The sequence below is a fragment of the Silene latifolia genome, chromosome 4 (genome assembly GCF_048544455.1).
Source record: "Silene latifolia isolate original U9 population chromosome 4, ASM4854445v1, whole genome shotgun sequence".
Lineage (NCBI taxonomy): Eukaryota > Viridiplantae > Streptophyta > Magnoliopsida > Caryophyllales > Caryophyllaceae > Silene > Silene latifolia.
In genome coordinates, this window is record NC_133529.1 from 70,366,393 (window position 1) to 70,384,364 (window position 17,972).

Below are 17,972 nucleotides of genomic sequence, written 5' to 3' on the forward strand. Positions count from 1 at the left end.
CGAGGACATAACATTTATCTTAAGAGGAGTAGGATGCGACAAGAGAGTTTGATGGTCATACAGGTTGCAATTGGAAGTTTGAGTGTTGGTGCAGAATAAGGATGGATTTGTGTGATTGCCGATTTTATTACAGGTAATGGCAGTGCTCGTAGTAGTATGATGTTTATGAGTGAGAGTAACGGATTGTGTGAGAATGTTTATGTGTGTGAGTAAACTTCGAGGACGAAGTTCGTTTTAAGGATGGTAGAATGTAACATTTCGTTTTGATGGTTGATCTTATTTTGTGGATTGTCTTGGTATGGAGTTGTTAGTGAGTGTTACGGAAGTGAGACAAGGTTGGCAACATTGTATTGTGGTTATTCGATAATATTATGGAGTCAATATCGAGAGGATATGTTATCTAGTAAGCGTGGTTGGTGGAGTTAGTGTTAGGTGTCCATGTTTTATAGGTTGGGTTGGAACTTCGGGGACGAAGTTCTTTTTAAGGAGGGAAGACTGTAATACTACGGAATTCTTAAGCTAAGTACTCGACCGAGTAGAGCCTACTCGGCCGAGTAGTGCTAAGTGTATGTTCTGTTTAGCTTCTGCCGAGGAATACTCGGCCGAGTATGATGAATACTCGACCGAGTAGAGGATACTCGACCGAGTATACTCTATACTCGACCGAGTATTCGGTTTGGCGAGTAATATTTCAGCGGTTTGATTCGGAAGTAATTAGAACGATATATATTTCGTTAAGCAGTTTCCTAAACATAATTTACAAAACCTAATTATCGTACGACGCTCTAATCACTCCGAATCTCTCCTTTGTGTGTGTATGGATAATCGTAGCAATCGCATTCGATCCTTTATTCCTCCGTCGGTAAGTCTTTATCCCCATGTTTGTTGATGATTAATTCTAGGGTTTGTCTTTATTCATGAATTGGGGGAAATGGGGTTTTGCAGTTAGTGATTGGAATTATGTGATTGTTGTTGTAGGTGACGACGTGATATTTGTTATGCATTTGTATGGTTGATTGCAACGTAAGCGGATTACAAAAAGGTAGGGTTTACCTACTCAGTTACTGTTAATTGATTTAAGACTGTGCTTGTGTTGTAATTGTTGGTATCTGCTGATCATCGGAGTATGGGTGTTGTGATGGCGGTGGTGATGTGGTTGTGTTGTGACGGTTGTGGTGTTGTGGACAGCTGGTGATGATCTTTGTGGTGTTGTGTGATTGTGGTGGAGTCACTTGCGGGAGTGGCTTCACACCCTAGTTCGCCCTCCGTGGAACCCGTCACGGGAGGGGATGTGCACATTAAGGGACAGGGATTGTTAGTCGCTCGTTGATGAGCTGGACTAGGTGGGGATGGGCTGCGGTACCCATCTGGCGGCGAGGATTACCTGTTGCGATGGGTAATGCAGGGGCTACACACTTCGGTGTGTAGTCGGTTCTTGTGTGAGATCGGGAGACCGGGGATGGAGGATGATCACCGGTTACATGGTTTGTTTGTCTTATCTTGATTGAGCAGAATCGACCCCGGTTGTTGTTTTGTAAAACCTGCGGTGATCCATTCGGGGATGGTGAGCGGATTGTGATGTAATGCGAGATGTTTAGCTATGGGACAGTCATGGGGAGTCACCACTCGAGTCTAGCTTCCGCCGTCAAAAGACTTTACTTACATTCTCTGTAGTTGTTAGACCTTTCATAGTTAATGTTTGGTTGATTTTGAAAACATGTAATCACTAAGTCTTCATACTTTAATAAAGGTTGTTTGGAATTGGTAATTTTGATATACTATTCTCGGGAAACCGAGATGGTAACAGCCTTTCATGCTAGGGTAGTCCTTGGTAAGGTACCTTGGTATGAGGGGGTGTTACACCGTATCACACTAATTTAGTGTGTGAGAGACATAATAGGAAAAAAAATAATTCAGTGGGTCTCTCACCCCATCATGTGAGAGGTCTCTCAATAACGTTATTGAGAGACCGTCTCTCTAGAGTTTTTGTGTATTTGAAATATAAATTACATTTGGAATTATCAAACGGGACGTAAAATACATGATGTCTTAGGTTTATTGTCTGAGTACTGATTAAATTATGATTTGTCCTCTTGATAGTTAAAGTATGAATACCTACTTAACATAATAATCGAGAGACTGAGTAAAAGCCGAGAAAAAATGAAAGGAGATTTTTTATTAAGATTAACATCTTTTAATGAATTTATGTGAATATACGTGGAAATTAATTAGTGATTTTGTTTATTAAAGATTTATAATTGCGAAAGTTAAACAATAACAAAGCATGTACTTGTTAATATTTAACCCAACTTAATCTATTTTTTCTTTGGTCTTGACTCGTGAAGCTTGAATGCTTGATATGTCGATTAATTCGAAGTAATTCATTAACTTAGCTCGAAATCCGATCCACTATATGACTATATCTGCCGGATAATATAAGTTTATCTTAATATAAATATAGTATAAGTCACAACTATTGTTAAAGTATTAATAGGAATTTTTTTTTCATAAAAATAGCTTCCCTATTTAAAAATGGGATTTTGTTTTTACAGTAAAAATAAAATAGCAAAATAAAAGCGCCATAAACTTACTTAACTTATTTACTGATTGTAACCCATCCCCGTCATGTAACTCATATTACAAATTTGCCTCATGTTATAGAGTTCCCAAATTTTGAGTTTTGACCCAACTCGAACCGTTTATATTTGAGTCTAAATAAACTGATTAATTATTTATATTTGTGTTTACATTTTTTAAGCTCATTATGTAGACCTATAAAAATTTGACTTGACCCGAATTAACCTGATCTGTTATTTCCAAGGTCAAAACCCGTAAACCTGGACTCACAACTCGACACGAACGTAAAATGATTCGTTATTTTAGGGTCGAAAATTCGAAACCCTATCCAACCCGACCTACTCGACCTGATACGTCATTAATAAGCTGATGTTAAATATGAATACAAAAAAAAAATATTAATTTTAGTACTTTAAATTCAACAATAATTTATATAACTTTGATATTATTTGATGATAAAATAGCTATTTTTTTTTTTTTTAAAAAAAAAGATAATTCACTTGCAAAACTCAAAACGAACCGTTCCCATTTTAACTCAAACTATTATGTAACTTTGTTTTTTTTATTTTTGTTTTTACTTTCTTTTTTTATACTTTTCAAAATTTCTTTTCAAGAATTGGTGAAAAGCTTTGTATCCGATTTAATGTAATTAAAATATTTAATAAATATAATAACATTTTTTAGTAGGTAATTTATTACCAAGTTTAATGTACTTTAGATGTATAATGACAATAAGTAATGAAAGGACATATATCTTTAGTAATATTGACCGTATGTTTAGTAATATTGACTTTATTAATTAAAGACCATAAGTTCAATCGCATTTCAATTTCAATTTTCTTCAATTTATTTTTGATATGTATTTTTATTATCTTTAGTGTCTTTATTTGCTAGTTGCTACATGCATTATATAAAAGTTAATGAATTATTTTTGATTTAGTTATTCATTATTCTTTATTCATTAATATTTATGTATGTATAAAACATAAACGTAAACATTTACGTACAAAACATAAATTAAACATGGAGGTTTTTCAGAAATGAAATCCAAATTCTTTGATACGGGTCCCACATTTATTGTTTTTTTTTTTTAAATGTATGTGATGATGTGGCTTCATAAGGATGGGTTAAATGTTCTTGCTTTTATAAAGATAAGATTGGAAAAATAGTAGATGAATAGAGCAATGACGAAGAATAGGTATTGGACTACTGGGAGAAAGAAAATATCACCGAGACTATAAACTAAATTAAGTATAGTGACCAGTCTAGTCAACATTCTAATCACCATGCCAAATAATCATTTAACGAAAATAAGTGACGAAAAAGAGAAAAGGGTCACGGTTGGGAGTATATAACAAAGTTTAGGGGTATAACTGAGATTCATAAAAAAGAAGGGGTATAACTTAGAAAAGTGAATAATTCAGGGGTACCAATGAGAAAAACCCAAACTTAAAAATAAACATTGCATTGTTCACAAATTTGTCAAAAGTTGCATTGCATTAGATTGTCTTGCATTACATACCATTACATTATTCATAATTTGATTACAAGTTAAACATATCTTAGTATAGAAATGTTTATACTGTAAACAAATTTCATAAAAATTGAACATCCTAATTCATTACTTAGATATTCTAAACAACTAATTCTTGAATATTGTATCCCAATTCACCCATCAAGTACTCTAGGCCTTCTGGTTGACTTATTCCTTGTAAATACCCAATACATTCTCTGGCCAGTTCTTCATTAACTTCCAAATTTCTTGGTAATATGCTAAGGGCAGCAAGATGATCCTTACCCATATGGGGGATTGCAAAGTCATTATGACCCCTAACTTTCATTATCGCAACCATAACTGATTGAAGTGTTAGGAAAATGTTGTTGAGTTTTGTATGACTATAATCAACAAATGCTTGCATGACTGAATTGCATAATTCATCAACTGATTTTGCTGCTTGTTTGGATTGTAAGGACTTTAATGCCCTAAAATACCCAAGGTCATTAACATTTAAGTCTTGTGAGTTAGGAGGTTGAAAAATTAACTGAATTTTGAAACCTTCTGAGTTTGCAAAATCCGTGAATTCTGGATCATTGTTCTTTATGTGAGGCTTGCATTATCTTGTTGAATGAAAATGTTTTTACTTGCTCCTTCAGGCCATTTAGTTTTGATAGCTGGTATGCCTTGTTCTATGATGCATTCTCTTGTTACTTGTTTTGTAATAAAATCAATAAGCCTCGTCTCCAATGTACCCCTTGGCCTGTTTTTACCCGCCCTTGCTGCTGGTTGCTGTTTTGTGAAAGGGAACATACCAATTTTCCCATCAAATATCAACTCCCCATCCTATGAATATAGGCCTACATATTGCACACATAAACATAACCTTTGTGATATACCTCTTGGATTGACAACTACTATATGGTAGCTCTTCCCCTTCAACCACATAAAATTTGTGACCATCATAAGTAATGTAAAACCACTTCTCATTCATGTGGGTTTTATGGCTCATTTATGCAAATTTTATTCTTATGATTGACATTGCATTAAGATCAAAAAAATCTTGTACAACATGTTCAACCAGTAAGCACTTCAAAGCATGCTTCAATCTGTGGTACTGGTTTGCATCAGTGAGGTGAGGATGTAGTGGGCTTGAATGTGGTTTAAGTAAACCTTGACATACCCAAGAGTGGACTGTCCCAACTGGTACTCCTGTGTTTTCTGAGACTCTAATCATGGTGTCTCTTTGACCAAATTCCAATGTTTTTATATGCTCAATATCAGGTAGTAGTCTGTTCCTATTCTTGTTACCCATTCTTTTGCTCTTCACATCTAATGCTTGACAGACTTCTCTTGTTACTCTTGCAAGTTTCCAAATGTTTGAGATTGTTTTATCCTTCACACCAAACCTGAGAGTTGCTGCCTTAATATCACTACGGGTGAGCTTGCCTTGTTTTGATTTCTGAAGCAAATAGATGGTCACTTATTGCCTGGAATCTTTAGAGAGGCACTTGGCTCCCATTGCTGATTGATGATTATGTAATTTATAGCTTTTGGTTTTGTAATTTATGGTGGAAGGACTGCAATTTTATTGTAAGGACTGAATTTTTTTTGCAAGGACTGTAATTTTTTTCCCTTGAGAGAAGACTGTAATTCATTTGGTGGGCGTCAGTTGATCACTGGCCGCCCCTCAGAGTCTCTTCTCTATTAGGCTCACTACTATGGAGATGTGTACATTCAGAGCTGAGGAAGCGTTAAGACGGAGTTTGGAGGAGTGGATGTGATTGGGTATGTTGTGGATGGACAAATGTTATGGGTGCTACCGTAACATTTGATTTTATAACTGAGCTGGTTTTATTATTGTTGTGTTAACACTACTGTCTTTATTTATGTCGTTAACACTGTTGTTTGTTTAGTTCCTACTCAACCATTGGTTGACGTGTGTTTGTCTCTGTGTCAAAATAAAATGATGTCTGCTTTAATTGATGGCGTCCTGTGGTGAACCAATTAATATTTCCGGTTAATTGGGAAGCAGATTAAATAGCAGGCACTTGACTTAGCTGTGTGGAGCTTTGGGACATGAAGACTTGGACCATAGCAGTTGTCTAGCTCACATTAGTTTGACTTAATATTAAATATGTAATTTTATTTATTTCTGCTGCGTAATAAATTGTATTATTATAGTTTTAATTAATCGGTTGACTATTGTAATAAAACCTTCATTGGTTATTTTTATTTAAAGTACATTTGGATTGCTATATTTTGTGTTCACTACCTCAGGAAACTGAGATGATAACAACCTTATTTACTTGGGAGCCCTAGTTAAAGGCTCCTGAATAAATGGGGGTGTTACACCTATACTAAAATATGAAGAAGTGTTGGAACGGGTAAACATAAGCTCAAAATAGCTCGAGTTTGTTTATATATTACTATATTAGCTCGAGTTTTGGCATGTTGTATAATGCTAGTATACAACTGGATGTATGATCCTATTTGTGTTTTTTTATTTCTGCCCAATTCGTTTATTTTTCCAGTTAAGTGGACTTTACATAAATTTTAATGCCGATGTTTATACATGTTATAAATATCATAAATTATCTCATTTGGACTTTACAAAAAAATCTAACCAATATCTACACACACCTTTAAATAAAGTTTTAGACGAATCATTTTGGTCTAAAACTATAAGACGGGGTTTTGTACTCATTTGATAGCCAAGTGTGAACATTTTTGAGAAATAAATTACCATAGGCTATAACACTGACTCGACCTTTGTGGTTACATTTAAATTTTAACTATAAAATAATTACAAAATCACGTTTTATTGTTTTAGACCAAAATAAAACAAATTTATATAATATAATAATACTCAAAGAAGGTCCATAATTTGCAAAATACAACTAGTCAAGCGGACCAACACCAACCCATTCCAGAACATAAAACCAATCAGGTATGAATATGAATCAATTATTTTCCTCTTAATTTTACCCAACAATTGATTGCTTCTCTCATTTCTTAGCTGCTATAAATATAATAAAATTAATAAATAAATTGTGTGTTTATCACTTTATTTATGTCGGTGGTAATTGTTGAAAATAAATGCACCACTAAAGACTTTGAGAATTGATTATATTTATAAAAATTCCAAAAAAAGACCCAACAAATTGTAAATACTAAGAAATTTCTCAAGCTTCATCCATTTCAAACCTTAGAAAGTAAGAAACCCATAAATATTTAAAAAACAAATCCATTTTTTAGCTAAAAAATAAGAAAGAATATACAGTTTTATTTAAAAAGCTCCCAACTTTGTTCTCAAATAAGTGAAAGAGAGCATACCCATGTGTGATTATCTCTCTATTTCTCTGTATCTGTTTTAATCAACCTTGTTTTGGCTGAATTGAATTGGGTATGTTGTATACAAAGCTGCTTTTGTAGTTTAATTAAAGTAGTAAAGTTGAAATCTTTTGTGTTTTTGGTTAATGGGTTGTTACTATACAACAAGAATATTGTGCTAGTGTCTCAATAGCTCTCGCAAATTGCAGGGTAAGGGGGTCGGATATACGCAGCCTTATCCTTGTGTTAACAATACGATTTTTTACTGTGTGTATGGAAAATGGAATGATGGAGTGATTGGGTTGTTTTTATTGACTGAATTTTAAGTTAATTTGAAGTCAATTAGGAGTCTACTTTTGTGTAGTTAAAACATTTTTTGGTGAATTTGAACTTCATTTGTTTAGTTGGCATGTTATTAATGATGGTTTTGAATCTGGTAGCTGTTCTTTTAATGCAATCTGTGTGGCATTTATTTTTCATGAATCCCAATTTGTATTTGTTTGGAAACAGCCTCTGTGTGTTGCTAGCACAAGGTTAACGCTACGTACATCGGGCCCCCTTACCCCGCAATTTGAGAAGCCCTTAAGCACTACGGCAATAATGTTGTTGTTGTTGTTGTTTACAGTTTGTATTTGTTGTTTTTAGTGGCTTTGTGTGGAGTTTATTTACTTTTTATGCTGTTTGTAATCTACAGGATATTGGTTGATGTTGTTGAATTTCAGAAGGTGTGAGTGAATGTCATGAAAGTGTGATGACTGATATATATGCTTAGTCTCGAATTAGTATCGAGTTGTAAGTTGTTGATGTGTGTATAAGTGTGGCATTTCATTTGATTGAACTATATAGACGACTGTCAAAGTTTGCATTTTGATCGTCGCGTTGTAATGGGCGGGTACTGCTCGAAACTAACAGCTTGTTGCTGGGATCATGGGCATAAATCAGTTGTTGAACTTAAGAAAGGTAGCTAAATACTCTAATTGTTTGTATTTAGTGATAATATGTGAGATAATTATGGTTGTATGTACATTTGAGCCCTAATGTCAGTTTTGTGATTGCTTTTGTCATTATCAGAGAATGAAGAAAAGGGTGAGACTGATTATATTCAAGCATTCCGTGAATACAGTATCGAACAACTTAGGATGGCTACTTCTGGGTTTGCTGTTGAGAATATAGTTTCAGAACATGGAGAGAAAGCGCCGAATATTGTTTACAAAGGGAAGTTAGATAACCAAAGGCGGATTGCTGTAAAACGGTTCAACAGGTCGGCTTGGCCTGATGCGCGGCAATTTTTGGTATGAACTGCAATGCCTCATTCAACATTTAAATGGCAATATCTCTTTTTGGGTAATACTTCGTTACCCGTTGTTTGGATGGGGGAATTTGTTGTCTGATTAGCAAAATGGGGTCGGAGGGATTGGAGGAAAGGACAAATTAAAATTCCTCCAACTTCAGAAATGTTTAGAGTGAAAACTCACTTGCTCCATTCACCTGCCCTTTCTCTTACATCCCTTCCTCCTCTCCTTCCCCTTCCCTTCTCTCCTTTTTTTTTTGTATCCAAACATGCCCTAACTGTTAGTAATCGCTGGAACAATCCTGGCTGTTCGTTTACTCTTGGTTTTTCTGCCAATGCGACCTAGCTAGTATCTGTAGAGCAGGCACTATGAGTCTATGACACTAACACAAACGATGGCTGGGTGGAAATTGATATTAGTATAGATATTGCTTTTAAAAGCTTTCGTTTATATTTGCTCATAATTTAGGAGGAAGCAAAAACTGTTGGTCAGTTGCGGAGCCAGAGATTAGCAAACCTTCTTGGTTGTTGCTGTGAAGGGGATGAGAGATTACTTGTTGCGGAATTTATGCCAAATGAGACGCTTGCAAAGCATCTTTTTCATTGTGAGTATTTTGAATGCCCGTCTTAATGTCGAATGGCGTAACAGTTCTTGAGGATAGGCGAACAGTTTTTTTAATAGATTACGAGTTGCAAGGTTTCGACAGTGGATATTCTCCTGTTATTCCAAGTTATAACTCTTAATTCTTTGTGTCGTAGTGTGTTTGACAATGGTATCAAAATAACTGATTCTAAAATGCCATATGACAGGGGAAACACAGCCTATGAAATGGGCAATGCGGTTAAGGGTGGCGTTATATCTTGCCCAGGCCTTGGAGTACTGTACTAGTAAGGGGCGTGATCTTTACCATGATCTGAATGCCTATAGAGTCTTATTTGACGATGTAAGTTTCTGTTCGCTGCTCTCCAGTCTCTTCTAATAGTATTTCGTCTAGTTATCTTTATTCATGTGGTGCTTAAACTTGTAACATCAATGTGACCTACGAAAATTATGGGTAGCAGAATCAGCACTTGGGGGATTCATTTATTTAAATATTTTCTATGGGGTATGTTCCTAAGGGTTGTATGGGGAATGAAATGCCTTGACTACAGAGGGTGGAAGTCAATGTAGGCAGATTTACGGAGACAACAAATTTGTGAGATTAATATGAAAGGAATTGACTTATGAACTGTTGCTTTAATTAAAAGCCTTTTTTTGGTTAAAAATGTATAGTATAGTGTGACATTTTTAGTCACGGCAAGATTTAAATCTCATTCCATTTAGAGTTTGAGTGTGTTTACTTCGATTTCTTTTTTGCAGGAAGGAAATCCTCGGCTTTCTTGCTTTGGCTTGATGAAAAATAGTAGAGATGGGAAGAGCTACAGTACAAATTTGGCGTTTACTCCTCCTGAATATTTGAGAACTGGTAACTCAATATACGTGCTGACTTTTCAATTGTAGAAAACTCTAGTCTTCTAAGATACTCCGCACTAGTCGCTGAATAAGGGGTCATGCTCATCTTATAGCCAAAGTGGCATTTTATTCTATGCTCTACAAATAGTCAAAGGTCTGATTTGTGGATATTTCCAATATCAAGTTCCAAAGAAGAAAGCAAAAGGCAAAATAACCTTTCTCACTAAGAGTAAACTCTCACTCACAATTGTCAAGAGTTCATAACTTTCAAATTGGAAATTCAGTTCCTCTTGTCTGAATAGTCCAAAGAAGGCTATTGTGCTTTGTGTCTTTACATTTTTAACCCCAGTGTTTTTGATAGCATAATTGTCAGCAGCATTGTCGGTATTATTAGTTCTCCTAAAGCAAAACATCTTGTTTTCTTATGATATCAAAAAATTATTTAATCACTATTGCATTCTATTTGATAAAGAAAATTAATTATCTCTGTTTGTCAATTTTTTTCTTTGAAATTTGAATTGTTTCTCTTACTGTTTAACGATTAACTTGTGCTACTTATGCCCGCGGTTGCATTTTGGCAGGCAGAGTGACCCCAGAGAGTGTGCTCTATAGCTTTGGGACCCTTTTGCTTGACCTTCTGAGCGGGAAACATATTCCTCCCAGCCATGTAAGGCTCTTATTTACTGAAATTGGCAATCTTTGTAAACTTATTTTGATGTATCTTGTTTTATTTGATCACCAAGTCAGAGAAGAGGGATTTGAGATACTTTGCATTTCAAATTTGCACATTTTTGTGTCTAGTATAGTACCTGTTCTAAACCTCAGTTAAATTTTCCAGGCGCTCGACTTGATACGAGATAGGAATATCCAAACATTAATGGATTCTTGCTTGGAAGGCCAGTTATCGAACGATGATGGGACTGAATTAGTACGTTTAGCTTCAAGGTGTTTGCAATATGAGCCCCGTGAACGGCCAAATCCCAAGTCACTGGTCGCTGCTTTGATTCCCCTTCAGAAGGAAGTTGAGGTTTGTTTCATGTGCTCGTCATTGATTTGGAGCTAGTCCGTCTTTGTTTACTCGCATTTTGATTGTTTTATAACTCTATTTTTGAGATTTTTTTGGAAAATGTGCCTTGTATTCTGCCAAATTGGAACCAACTCTAACCCGGTTTTCTGTGAAAGCTTCAAATCTGTTCGAAAATTCATAATCGAAATTATGGCACTTTAATTGCTAAAAAGGTTTCCGTGACTTAATTTGTTACTAGTTTTCAAGGATGATGAACAAAGCTAATTTTTGTTAGGTAATTCATTAATGTGGGTCTTCTATGTAATTGAGTTCTTGACTGAGATGATGCTAGGAAATATTTTCGCTATTTTTTTTAATTTTAATTTATATTTTTTTAGCTAATTCATGGACGGTTCTAAAGGATGATTCATGTCAGCCGACCCCAAATCATTTTGGGATTAAGGCTCTGATGTCGTTGTTGTTGTTGTTGTATTGTTTTTTCCCCCTTTTTTTTTCATTTCTTTCGTTCTTCTCATTATTGTTGTTGCTGCTTTGGTTGTGTGATTAAAATCGGCTCTAAATTAACCTGCCATAAGAGGGAGCATTTGAGGCACTAGCCAGTTGGTAATGTATGTATGGCTCTAAGATCTTGATTTCTGATAATTTTGAATGTGGTTGTCTTCGACAGGTTCCTTCTCATGTGTTAATGGGCATACCTCATAGTGGAGCAGATATACCCCTGTCCGCACTTGGCGAAGCTTGCGTAAGAAAGGATTTGACTGCCATACACGAGATAGTTGAAAATATTGGGTATAAAGATGACGAGGGAGCTGCCACCGAGGTTAGTACCTTACCTTTGTCAACGCGCACCATATTTTCTTTGGGCAACTTAGCTTGTAGTCCTTTCCTGCCATTATATGATCTCCTATTTGACTTTTATGGTTGGACAATGTCAAATTGACGATCTTTTTTCACAGTGTACCATTGCTACAACTTTTAAAAAACATATTATGAAAATAATTGTTTTGACAAATTAATGGTCAAAGTTGATATATGTTGACCACCAAATTTTAATGGGGACAATAAATTTGGATGGAGGTACGAGGTAGTATATGTTATCTCCGTTGAGCGTATTTCTAAATACGTTCTAGGGAAGTTTTGACTTGCATTTCTTTCAAAACTCTATACAACGATATCAACACTCAAGGTGTGGATCCATTGTAATAACATGAGTTCCCAGGACTGCGTAAAGAAAAATAAATTGTGTTATATGTTTAGTGTTGAGCTTTTTGAAAATATATTACATACTCCATATTAAAGACCTAAGAAAATAATGACTGGCATTGTTCTTTTGTAATGGCTGATCCAAATGTTTATACAAAGATTTTTCATTTGTTCATATCGCTGTGCATTTGTATCACTTCCGACTTGTTATCTTATTGACTATGATTATTTTTAGAGTTAAATTTCCATATTTTTGTGGGGCAGCTCTCTTTCCAGATGTGGACCAACCAAATGCAGGAGACATTGAACTCCAAAAAGAAGGGAGATGGTGCTTTTAGGCACAAGGAGTTCAGCTCAGCAATTGAGTGTTACACCCAAGTACGTTCATTATTTATCTTAATCTTTATCGTTCGCTGTTCTATCATGTTTTCGATTAATTCCCCCATTTTATAAAAGTTTCTTAAAATGGTTTCTTAGATGAACCTTCGGGATCAAGAGTTACGATTTACGCCCAAACATGAATTCATTGATCCGTAGATGCTTCAAAAAGTCTCCATTTTGACGAGTCCTCTGTGTATATGAAACCCAAAATTGTTGTATATGTGTGTACATTATCTCCCTTTTCATCACATTTTCACAAATTTTCTTACAGGGGAAAACTTAACCTCTAAACTAACATGAGATTGTTTTACATGGAGACCGGCATAAAGATAGTCTCATATAAGACTCCCTTTGTCAGTTTGTTGGATTCAGAACTTTTAATTTCCCTTGCCATAATTCCACATCCCCAACAATGGAATTTTAGGATTGCCTGGAAGTTGAAACTTTGTTTTTCCTGCAATATCATGTTATGAAATTGAAAAATGAGCTAACAAATTTGTTCACTTTTCCTTTTGGGTCTCAGTTTATTGAAGTCGGAACCATGGTTTCACCAACAGTTTATGTACGGCGTAGTCTATGTTATCTCATGACTGACATGCCACAAGAAGCTCTCGATGATGCACTACAAGCCCAATCCATATCTCCTGTGTGGCATATTGCTTCGTATTTACAGGCAGCTGCTTTGTCTGCACTTGGACGAGAGAATGAAGCCCGACTTGCTCTAAAAGAAGGATCATTCCTCGAAAATAAGCGGAATGAGGCAGAAAAATAGATCTTTCCAGCAATTATTCTTTTCGTTTGTCATTAATGATTCGTCAGCAAGCTTGCATGGGAGTTCTTCAATGGTTTTCAGGGAACATTTTTTGTAATCAGCTTTCTTTTTTTGGTTTTTTGATTTTTTTTTTTGTGTGAAAGGCGGGTACAATTACAAAGGAGAATTCATTTGTTATATAGAATCAATTAATAAAATCATGAATGTAAAGTTGAAATATTACTTTCGTACAGTTAGTGGATTTGACACCTTTTTTTTTTTTTTTTTTTTTTGGGGCGATTTCTTCATTTGCTAATAATGTCATGTTAATAACATCGGAGAAAATGTGAATACTTCGGTGAAATGGTGTATGAAGACTCGATTATTTCCCTTATGAGTCACTCGAGAACGATCTATTTGGCTCTTTAGTGACAAGGGCAATGCTTCTTCATACATTGATGATTGATCTAACCTCTTTCCTTGCCAGACGGAAGTATTCGGGGTGTCGGGTAATGTAATACCGGGTTACTATTGGTTACTTCTTCACTCTATTGGGGTAATATATAACCTCAGTCAGTCAGTGACTCTGTGTTTATATTCAGCACCTGACATTTGCTGTTTTTTTCGTGCCTTTCACCATTTGCACATATACGTATATGTGGCGAAGAACGTTTCCTCGGTTTGTGTACCATTGCTTTGACAAAATTAAACTTTGGAAATCTTATATACTTAAAAAAACATTTCGATCAAATTACATTAAAAATAAGAAAAAATTGGATTCGGAAATTTTTTTATGTCCCCTTCCCACCTGACCTTTTGCCCTTGAAAAAACAGTGTACAAATGTTCATACACCTGATGAAACTCTTACAAAATGAAAACCATCTAATTATAAGCCTCTTCTTCTTCCTCATATTCCTCCTCATATTCAACCCCAGCTTCCTGATACTGCTGGTATTCCGAAACCAAATCATTCATGTTACTCTCGGCCTCTGTGAACTCCATCTCGTCCATGCCTTCTCCAGTGTACCAATGCAAGAAAGCCTTCCTCCTGAACATGACAGTAAACTGCTCTGAAACCCTCCTAAACATCTCTTGAATCGAAGTCGAGTTGCCAATAAAAGTAGAAGACATGGGCAACCCGGTTGGGGGGATGTCACAGTGGCTAGACTTGACATTGTTAGGGATCCATTCCACGAAGTTGGATGAGTTTTTGTTTTGAACATTGTTCATTTGTTCATCAATCTCTTTCGTGCTCATCTTGCCTCGGAACATGGCTGAGGCGGTTAAGTACCGCCCGTGACGTGGGTCCGCTGCACACATCATGTTCTTGGAGTCCCACATTTGTTGGGTAAGTTCTGGGATGGAAAGGGCTCGGTATTGCTGAGAGTTTAGGGAGGTTAAGGGTGCAAATCCGACCATGAAGAAGTGGAGACGAGGGAAGGGGATCAGATTGACTGCGAGCTTCCTGAGGTCTGAGTTGAGTTGACCCGGGAAACGGAGGCAGCAAGTAATGCCGCTCATTGTGGCTGAGATCAGGTGGTTCAGATCACCAACTGCAGGTAACACAAACATGCATACGAGTCAGGTTCTATAAGATGCAATGTTTAGACCCTGCATCCTAACATTCCTAAAAATGAGTCTTGTATAAAGAATAAAGATCATCTCTCAAGTCCAACAAACCAAATCATCATTCATTATCTTTGCACCAATGCTTATACAAAGGTTCCCCCTCAAAGCAGGGTAAGGGGGTCAAGCATATGCAACCTTTCCCATAAAATAAGGGTAAGGGTGACCTTTGTACAAAAGCGTGTCGATTATTTAACGAGCTTTTTCTTTCTAGTCCTTTTATCCCATAGCCAAAAGAGTCATAGGTCAATAAACAAAACATGAACATAAAAGTGAAGGTATAGGAGCTTACAGCTAGGATTGGTGAGCTTAAGAGTGCGAAAGCAAATATCATAGAGGGCCTCATTGTCGAGGACCATGCACTCATCAGCATTCTCAACCAGCTGATGCACAGAGAGGGTGGCATTGTAGGGCTCGACCACCGTGTCCGACACCTTTGGTGACGGGAAGACGGAGAATGTCATCATCATTCGGTCAGGATACTCCTCTTTTATCTTTGATATCAACAGTGTCCCCATCCCTGAACCTGTCCCTCCTCCCAATGAATGGCAGACCTGGAATCCTGCAATCAATACAACCCCATTTAAGATGATAATACCTCATCCACAATCATGTTTGATTTACCCGTTTCAGGGTTTGATTTAATCGATCTCCGCTAACAGTTGTTAATTATTCATAAGAATCGTCAAGATCATCTTTACAAAATACTATCTTAAGATCGATTAAACCTATCAAACGGGTTAGACGAGTCATGTTCCTGTTATACATGTTGGGTATGTAGGTCTAGGTCTACTAGTGATCCCTATAACAAGGGATGGATCATCTTTTCATTTTCTTTCATTTCCTTGTTATTGTTCTAGCACAATCCGTCATGAAAGATCCTCGCTTTAACGAGATCAAATGTACACAACATTACAATGCTCCGTAATAAAATAGATTTTTCTAAGCAAAGCTTGATGAAAACAAAGGCATAATTTAAAATATACAACTGTTTGTGATCTAGATCATAGAAATATCTTAAAATACACAGAATTTTCAGATTCAGAATTTATATGGCTAGATAATCAAGTCTTCCATGATGGATCAACGTTGTTAAACATTAACGAGCATTACCCAAAAGAAATCAACAAAATTCGAAAAAATACCTTGCAAAGAATCAGAATTCTCGGCTTCTTTACGAACAACATCAAGAACAGGATCAATCAACTCAGCACCCTCAGTATAATGACCTTTAGCCCAATTATTACCAGCACCATTTTGGGCGAAAACAAAATTATCAGGCCTAAAAATCTGACCATAAGGACTAGACTTAAGAGCATCCATGGTACCAGGCTCAAGATCAAGCATGACAGCCCTAGGAACATAACGACCACCTTGAACCTCATTGAAATAAACATCAGCACGTTCAAGTTGAAGCGGAGAATTCCCAATGTACTGCCCTGAGTAATCAACACCATGCTCATTACAAATCACCTCCCAAAACTTAGCACCAATCTGATTACCACATTGCCCTGCCTGAATATGAAGGATTTCTCTCATGATGTTTTTTTTTTTCGGGCGAAAAAGGGAAGGAAAAGGATCAAAAGATGTTTTTGATTGTAAATGTTATTTTTTTTTTTTTTTGAAAGAGATTTGTAAGAAAGGAAGGCTTATGTAGGAGATTAGAAGGGTGGTGGAGAATGTCAAATAAAGACAGGTTATTTCTATCTGTAACTCAATTATGTCATGTGGGCATGTTAGGAGGCCATGTCAAAGGAGGATGATAACATGGAGGAGGAGATATGGAGAGAGACAACTCCTGTCCCATTCATTTCATTATGACCTTTTCTCTCTTTTTTTTCTCATTTTTTTTTTCTCTACCATTAATTGTATTACCATCACTAATTTGATCTCCTCCTATTTTTAGACTATTTCTTTCCTTTTCTCTTCATCTTGAGCTGATTTTTTCCCTCTTCTGCTAAGATCATTAACACAAATTCTCCCGTATGACGGAGGGTATCCGTCACAAACTTGTGACGGGTACCATATTGTCTCACAAAAAATCCATAGGGGGTGAGAGAAGGAGCACATGGGGTGGGTGCCCACCTTGTCCCCTCTACCCATTTCCACTCACAAAATAACCGTCGCAAGATCCGACCCGTCACAAGGGAGACCTACTGGATCATTAAAAGATGTTGCTCGTAATTTGGGGGGCCGGATCCTTTGTCCCATTTATGTGTCTTATCTTGAGTCCGTTTTTGAAATAATGCTCAAAAATAAAAGAATTGTCGTTTTGGGTCGGTATTGAAAACATTTATCGAAATGGTGTCCACGTAGGCTCGGTTTTGACGAGCCTGTATGGGGCTTAAACATGCCATACGTATTGGCGTGTTTACTTCAAAGAACACGCCATTACATATGGCGTGTTTAGGCAGTCTGAAATTCTAACCCCAAGCCAGTAGCTGAATAATGTAAGCAAAGGAAACACGCCATTACGTATGGCGTGTCTTCAGAATAAAACACGCCATTAGCTATGGCGTGTTTAAGCAGCTCCATTTTTAGCCCAGTTCCAGTAGCTGGTAAAATCTCAAATATTAAACACGCCATACGTAATGGCGTGTCTTTCTCTTGAAACCCGCCATTAGCTATGGCGTGTTCTGCCAGTTTTTTTTTTTTTTTTTTTTTCATTGCTGCACAAATTTCCTTCGTTCTCGTATCTTTCCTTTGCCAAAACAGAAAACCAAACTCAACAATGCTCAACAATGCAAAGGACAACACAAACCATTGCTTATTATAAATAAAAACCGAGTTTACACACCACATAAGCTTCGCACAAGGGGATTTAATTCTAAGTT

The 17,972-nt window shown here is 36.4% G+C and overlaps 2 protein-coding genes across 7 annotated transcripts; one reads left to right on the plus strand and one right to left on the minus strand.

Moving 5' to 3' along the window:
- The first annotated feature begins 6,958 nt into the window (after positions 1-6,958).
- Positions 6,959-13,788, plus strand: LOC141653569 (serine/threonine-protein kinase BSK7). Of its 6 annotated transcripts, XM_074461384.1 has the most exons (12): positions 7,089-7,478; positions 7,916-7,999; positions 8,100-8,365; positions 8,477-8,697; positions 9,166-9,301; positions 9,507-9,640; positions 10,057-10,162; positions 10,731-10,816; positions 10,988-11,176; positions 11,844-11,996; positions 12,644-12,757; positions 13,284-13,788. In XM_074461384.1, exons 3-12 carry the CDS (start codon positions 8,290-8,292, stop codon positions 13,530-13,532), a joined length of 1,464 nt encoding a protein of 487 aa, XP_074317485.1. In that variant the 5' UTR covers positions 7,089-7,478; positions 7,916-7,999; positions 8,100-8,289; the 3' UTR covers positions 13,533-13,788. The 6 variants fall into 6 exon arrangements, with proteins under 6 accessions (XP_074317486.1, XP_074317488.1, XP_074317489.1 ...); XM_074461385.1 differs by lacking the exons at positions 7,089-7,478; positions 7,916-7,999 and adding an exon at positions 6,959-7,022; XM_074461387.1 differs by lacking the exons at positions 7,089-7,478; positions 7,916-7,999 and adding an exon at positions 6,974-7,022 and having other exon boundaries at positions 8,252-8,365.
- A 418-nt stretch (positions 13,789-14,206) lies between these two features.
- Positions 14,207-17,072, minus strand: LOC141653570 (tubulin beta-4 chain). The gene is made up of 3 exons (XM_074461389.1): positions 16,284-17,072; positions 15,431-15,700; positions 14,207-15,065 (listed from the first exon to the last, which is right to left on the minus strand). Exons 1-3 carry the CDS (start codon positions 16,675-16,677, stop codon positions 14,395-14,397), a joined length of 1,335 nt encoding a protein of 444 aa, XP_074317490.1. The 5' UTR covers positions 16,678-17,072; the 3' UTR covers positions 14,207-14,394.
- Positions 17,073-17,972: the final 900 nt, after the last annotated feature.

What these genes read in the sequence shown, in the direction of transcription:
- LOC141653569 (XM_074461385.1), top strand. Translation starts at nt 8,290, where the DNA reads ATGGGCGGGTACTGCTCGAAACTAACAGCTTGTTGCTGGGATCATGGG. An exon ending in TCCTGAATATTTGAGAACTG is followed by an intron (nt 10,163 to 10,730) that starts GTAACTCAATAT and finishes GCATTTTGGCAG; the next exon opens with GCAGAGTGACCCCAGAGAGT. An exon ending in AACATATTCCTCCCAGCCAT is followed by an intron (nt 10,817 to 10,987) that starts GTAAGGCTCTTA and finishes TAAATTTTCCAG; the next exon opens with GCGCTCGACTTGATACGAGA.
- LOC141653570 (XM_074461389.1), bottom strand. Translation starts at nt 16,677, where the DNA reads ATGAGAGAAATCCTTCATATTCAGGCAGGGCAATGTGGTAATCAGATT. An exon ending in GAATTCTGATTCTTTGCAAG is followed by an intron (nt 15,701 to 16,283) that starts GTATTTTTTCGA and finishes TATTGATTGCAG; the next exon opens with GATTCCAGGTCTGCCATTCA. An exon ending in TAAGCTCACCAATCCTAGCT is followed by an intron (nt 15,066 to 15,430) that starts GTAAGCTCCTAT and finishes TGTTACCTGCAG; the next exon opens with TTGGTGATCTGAACCACCTG.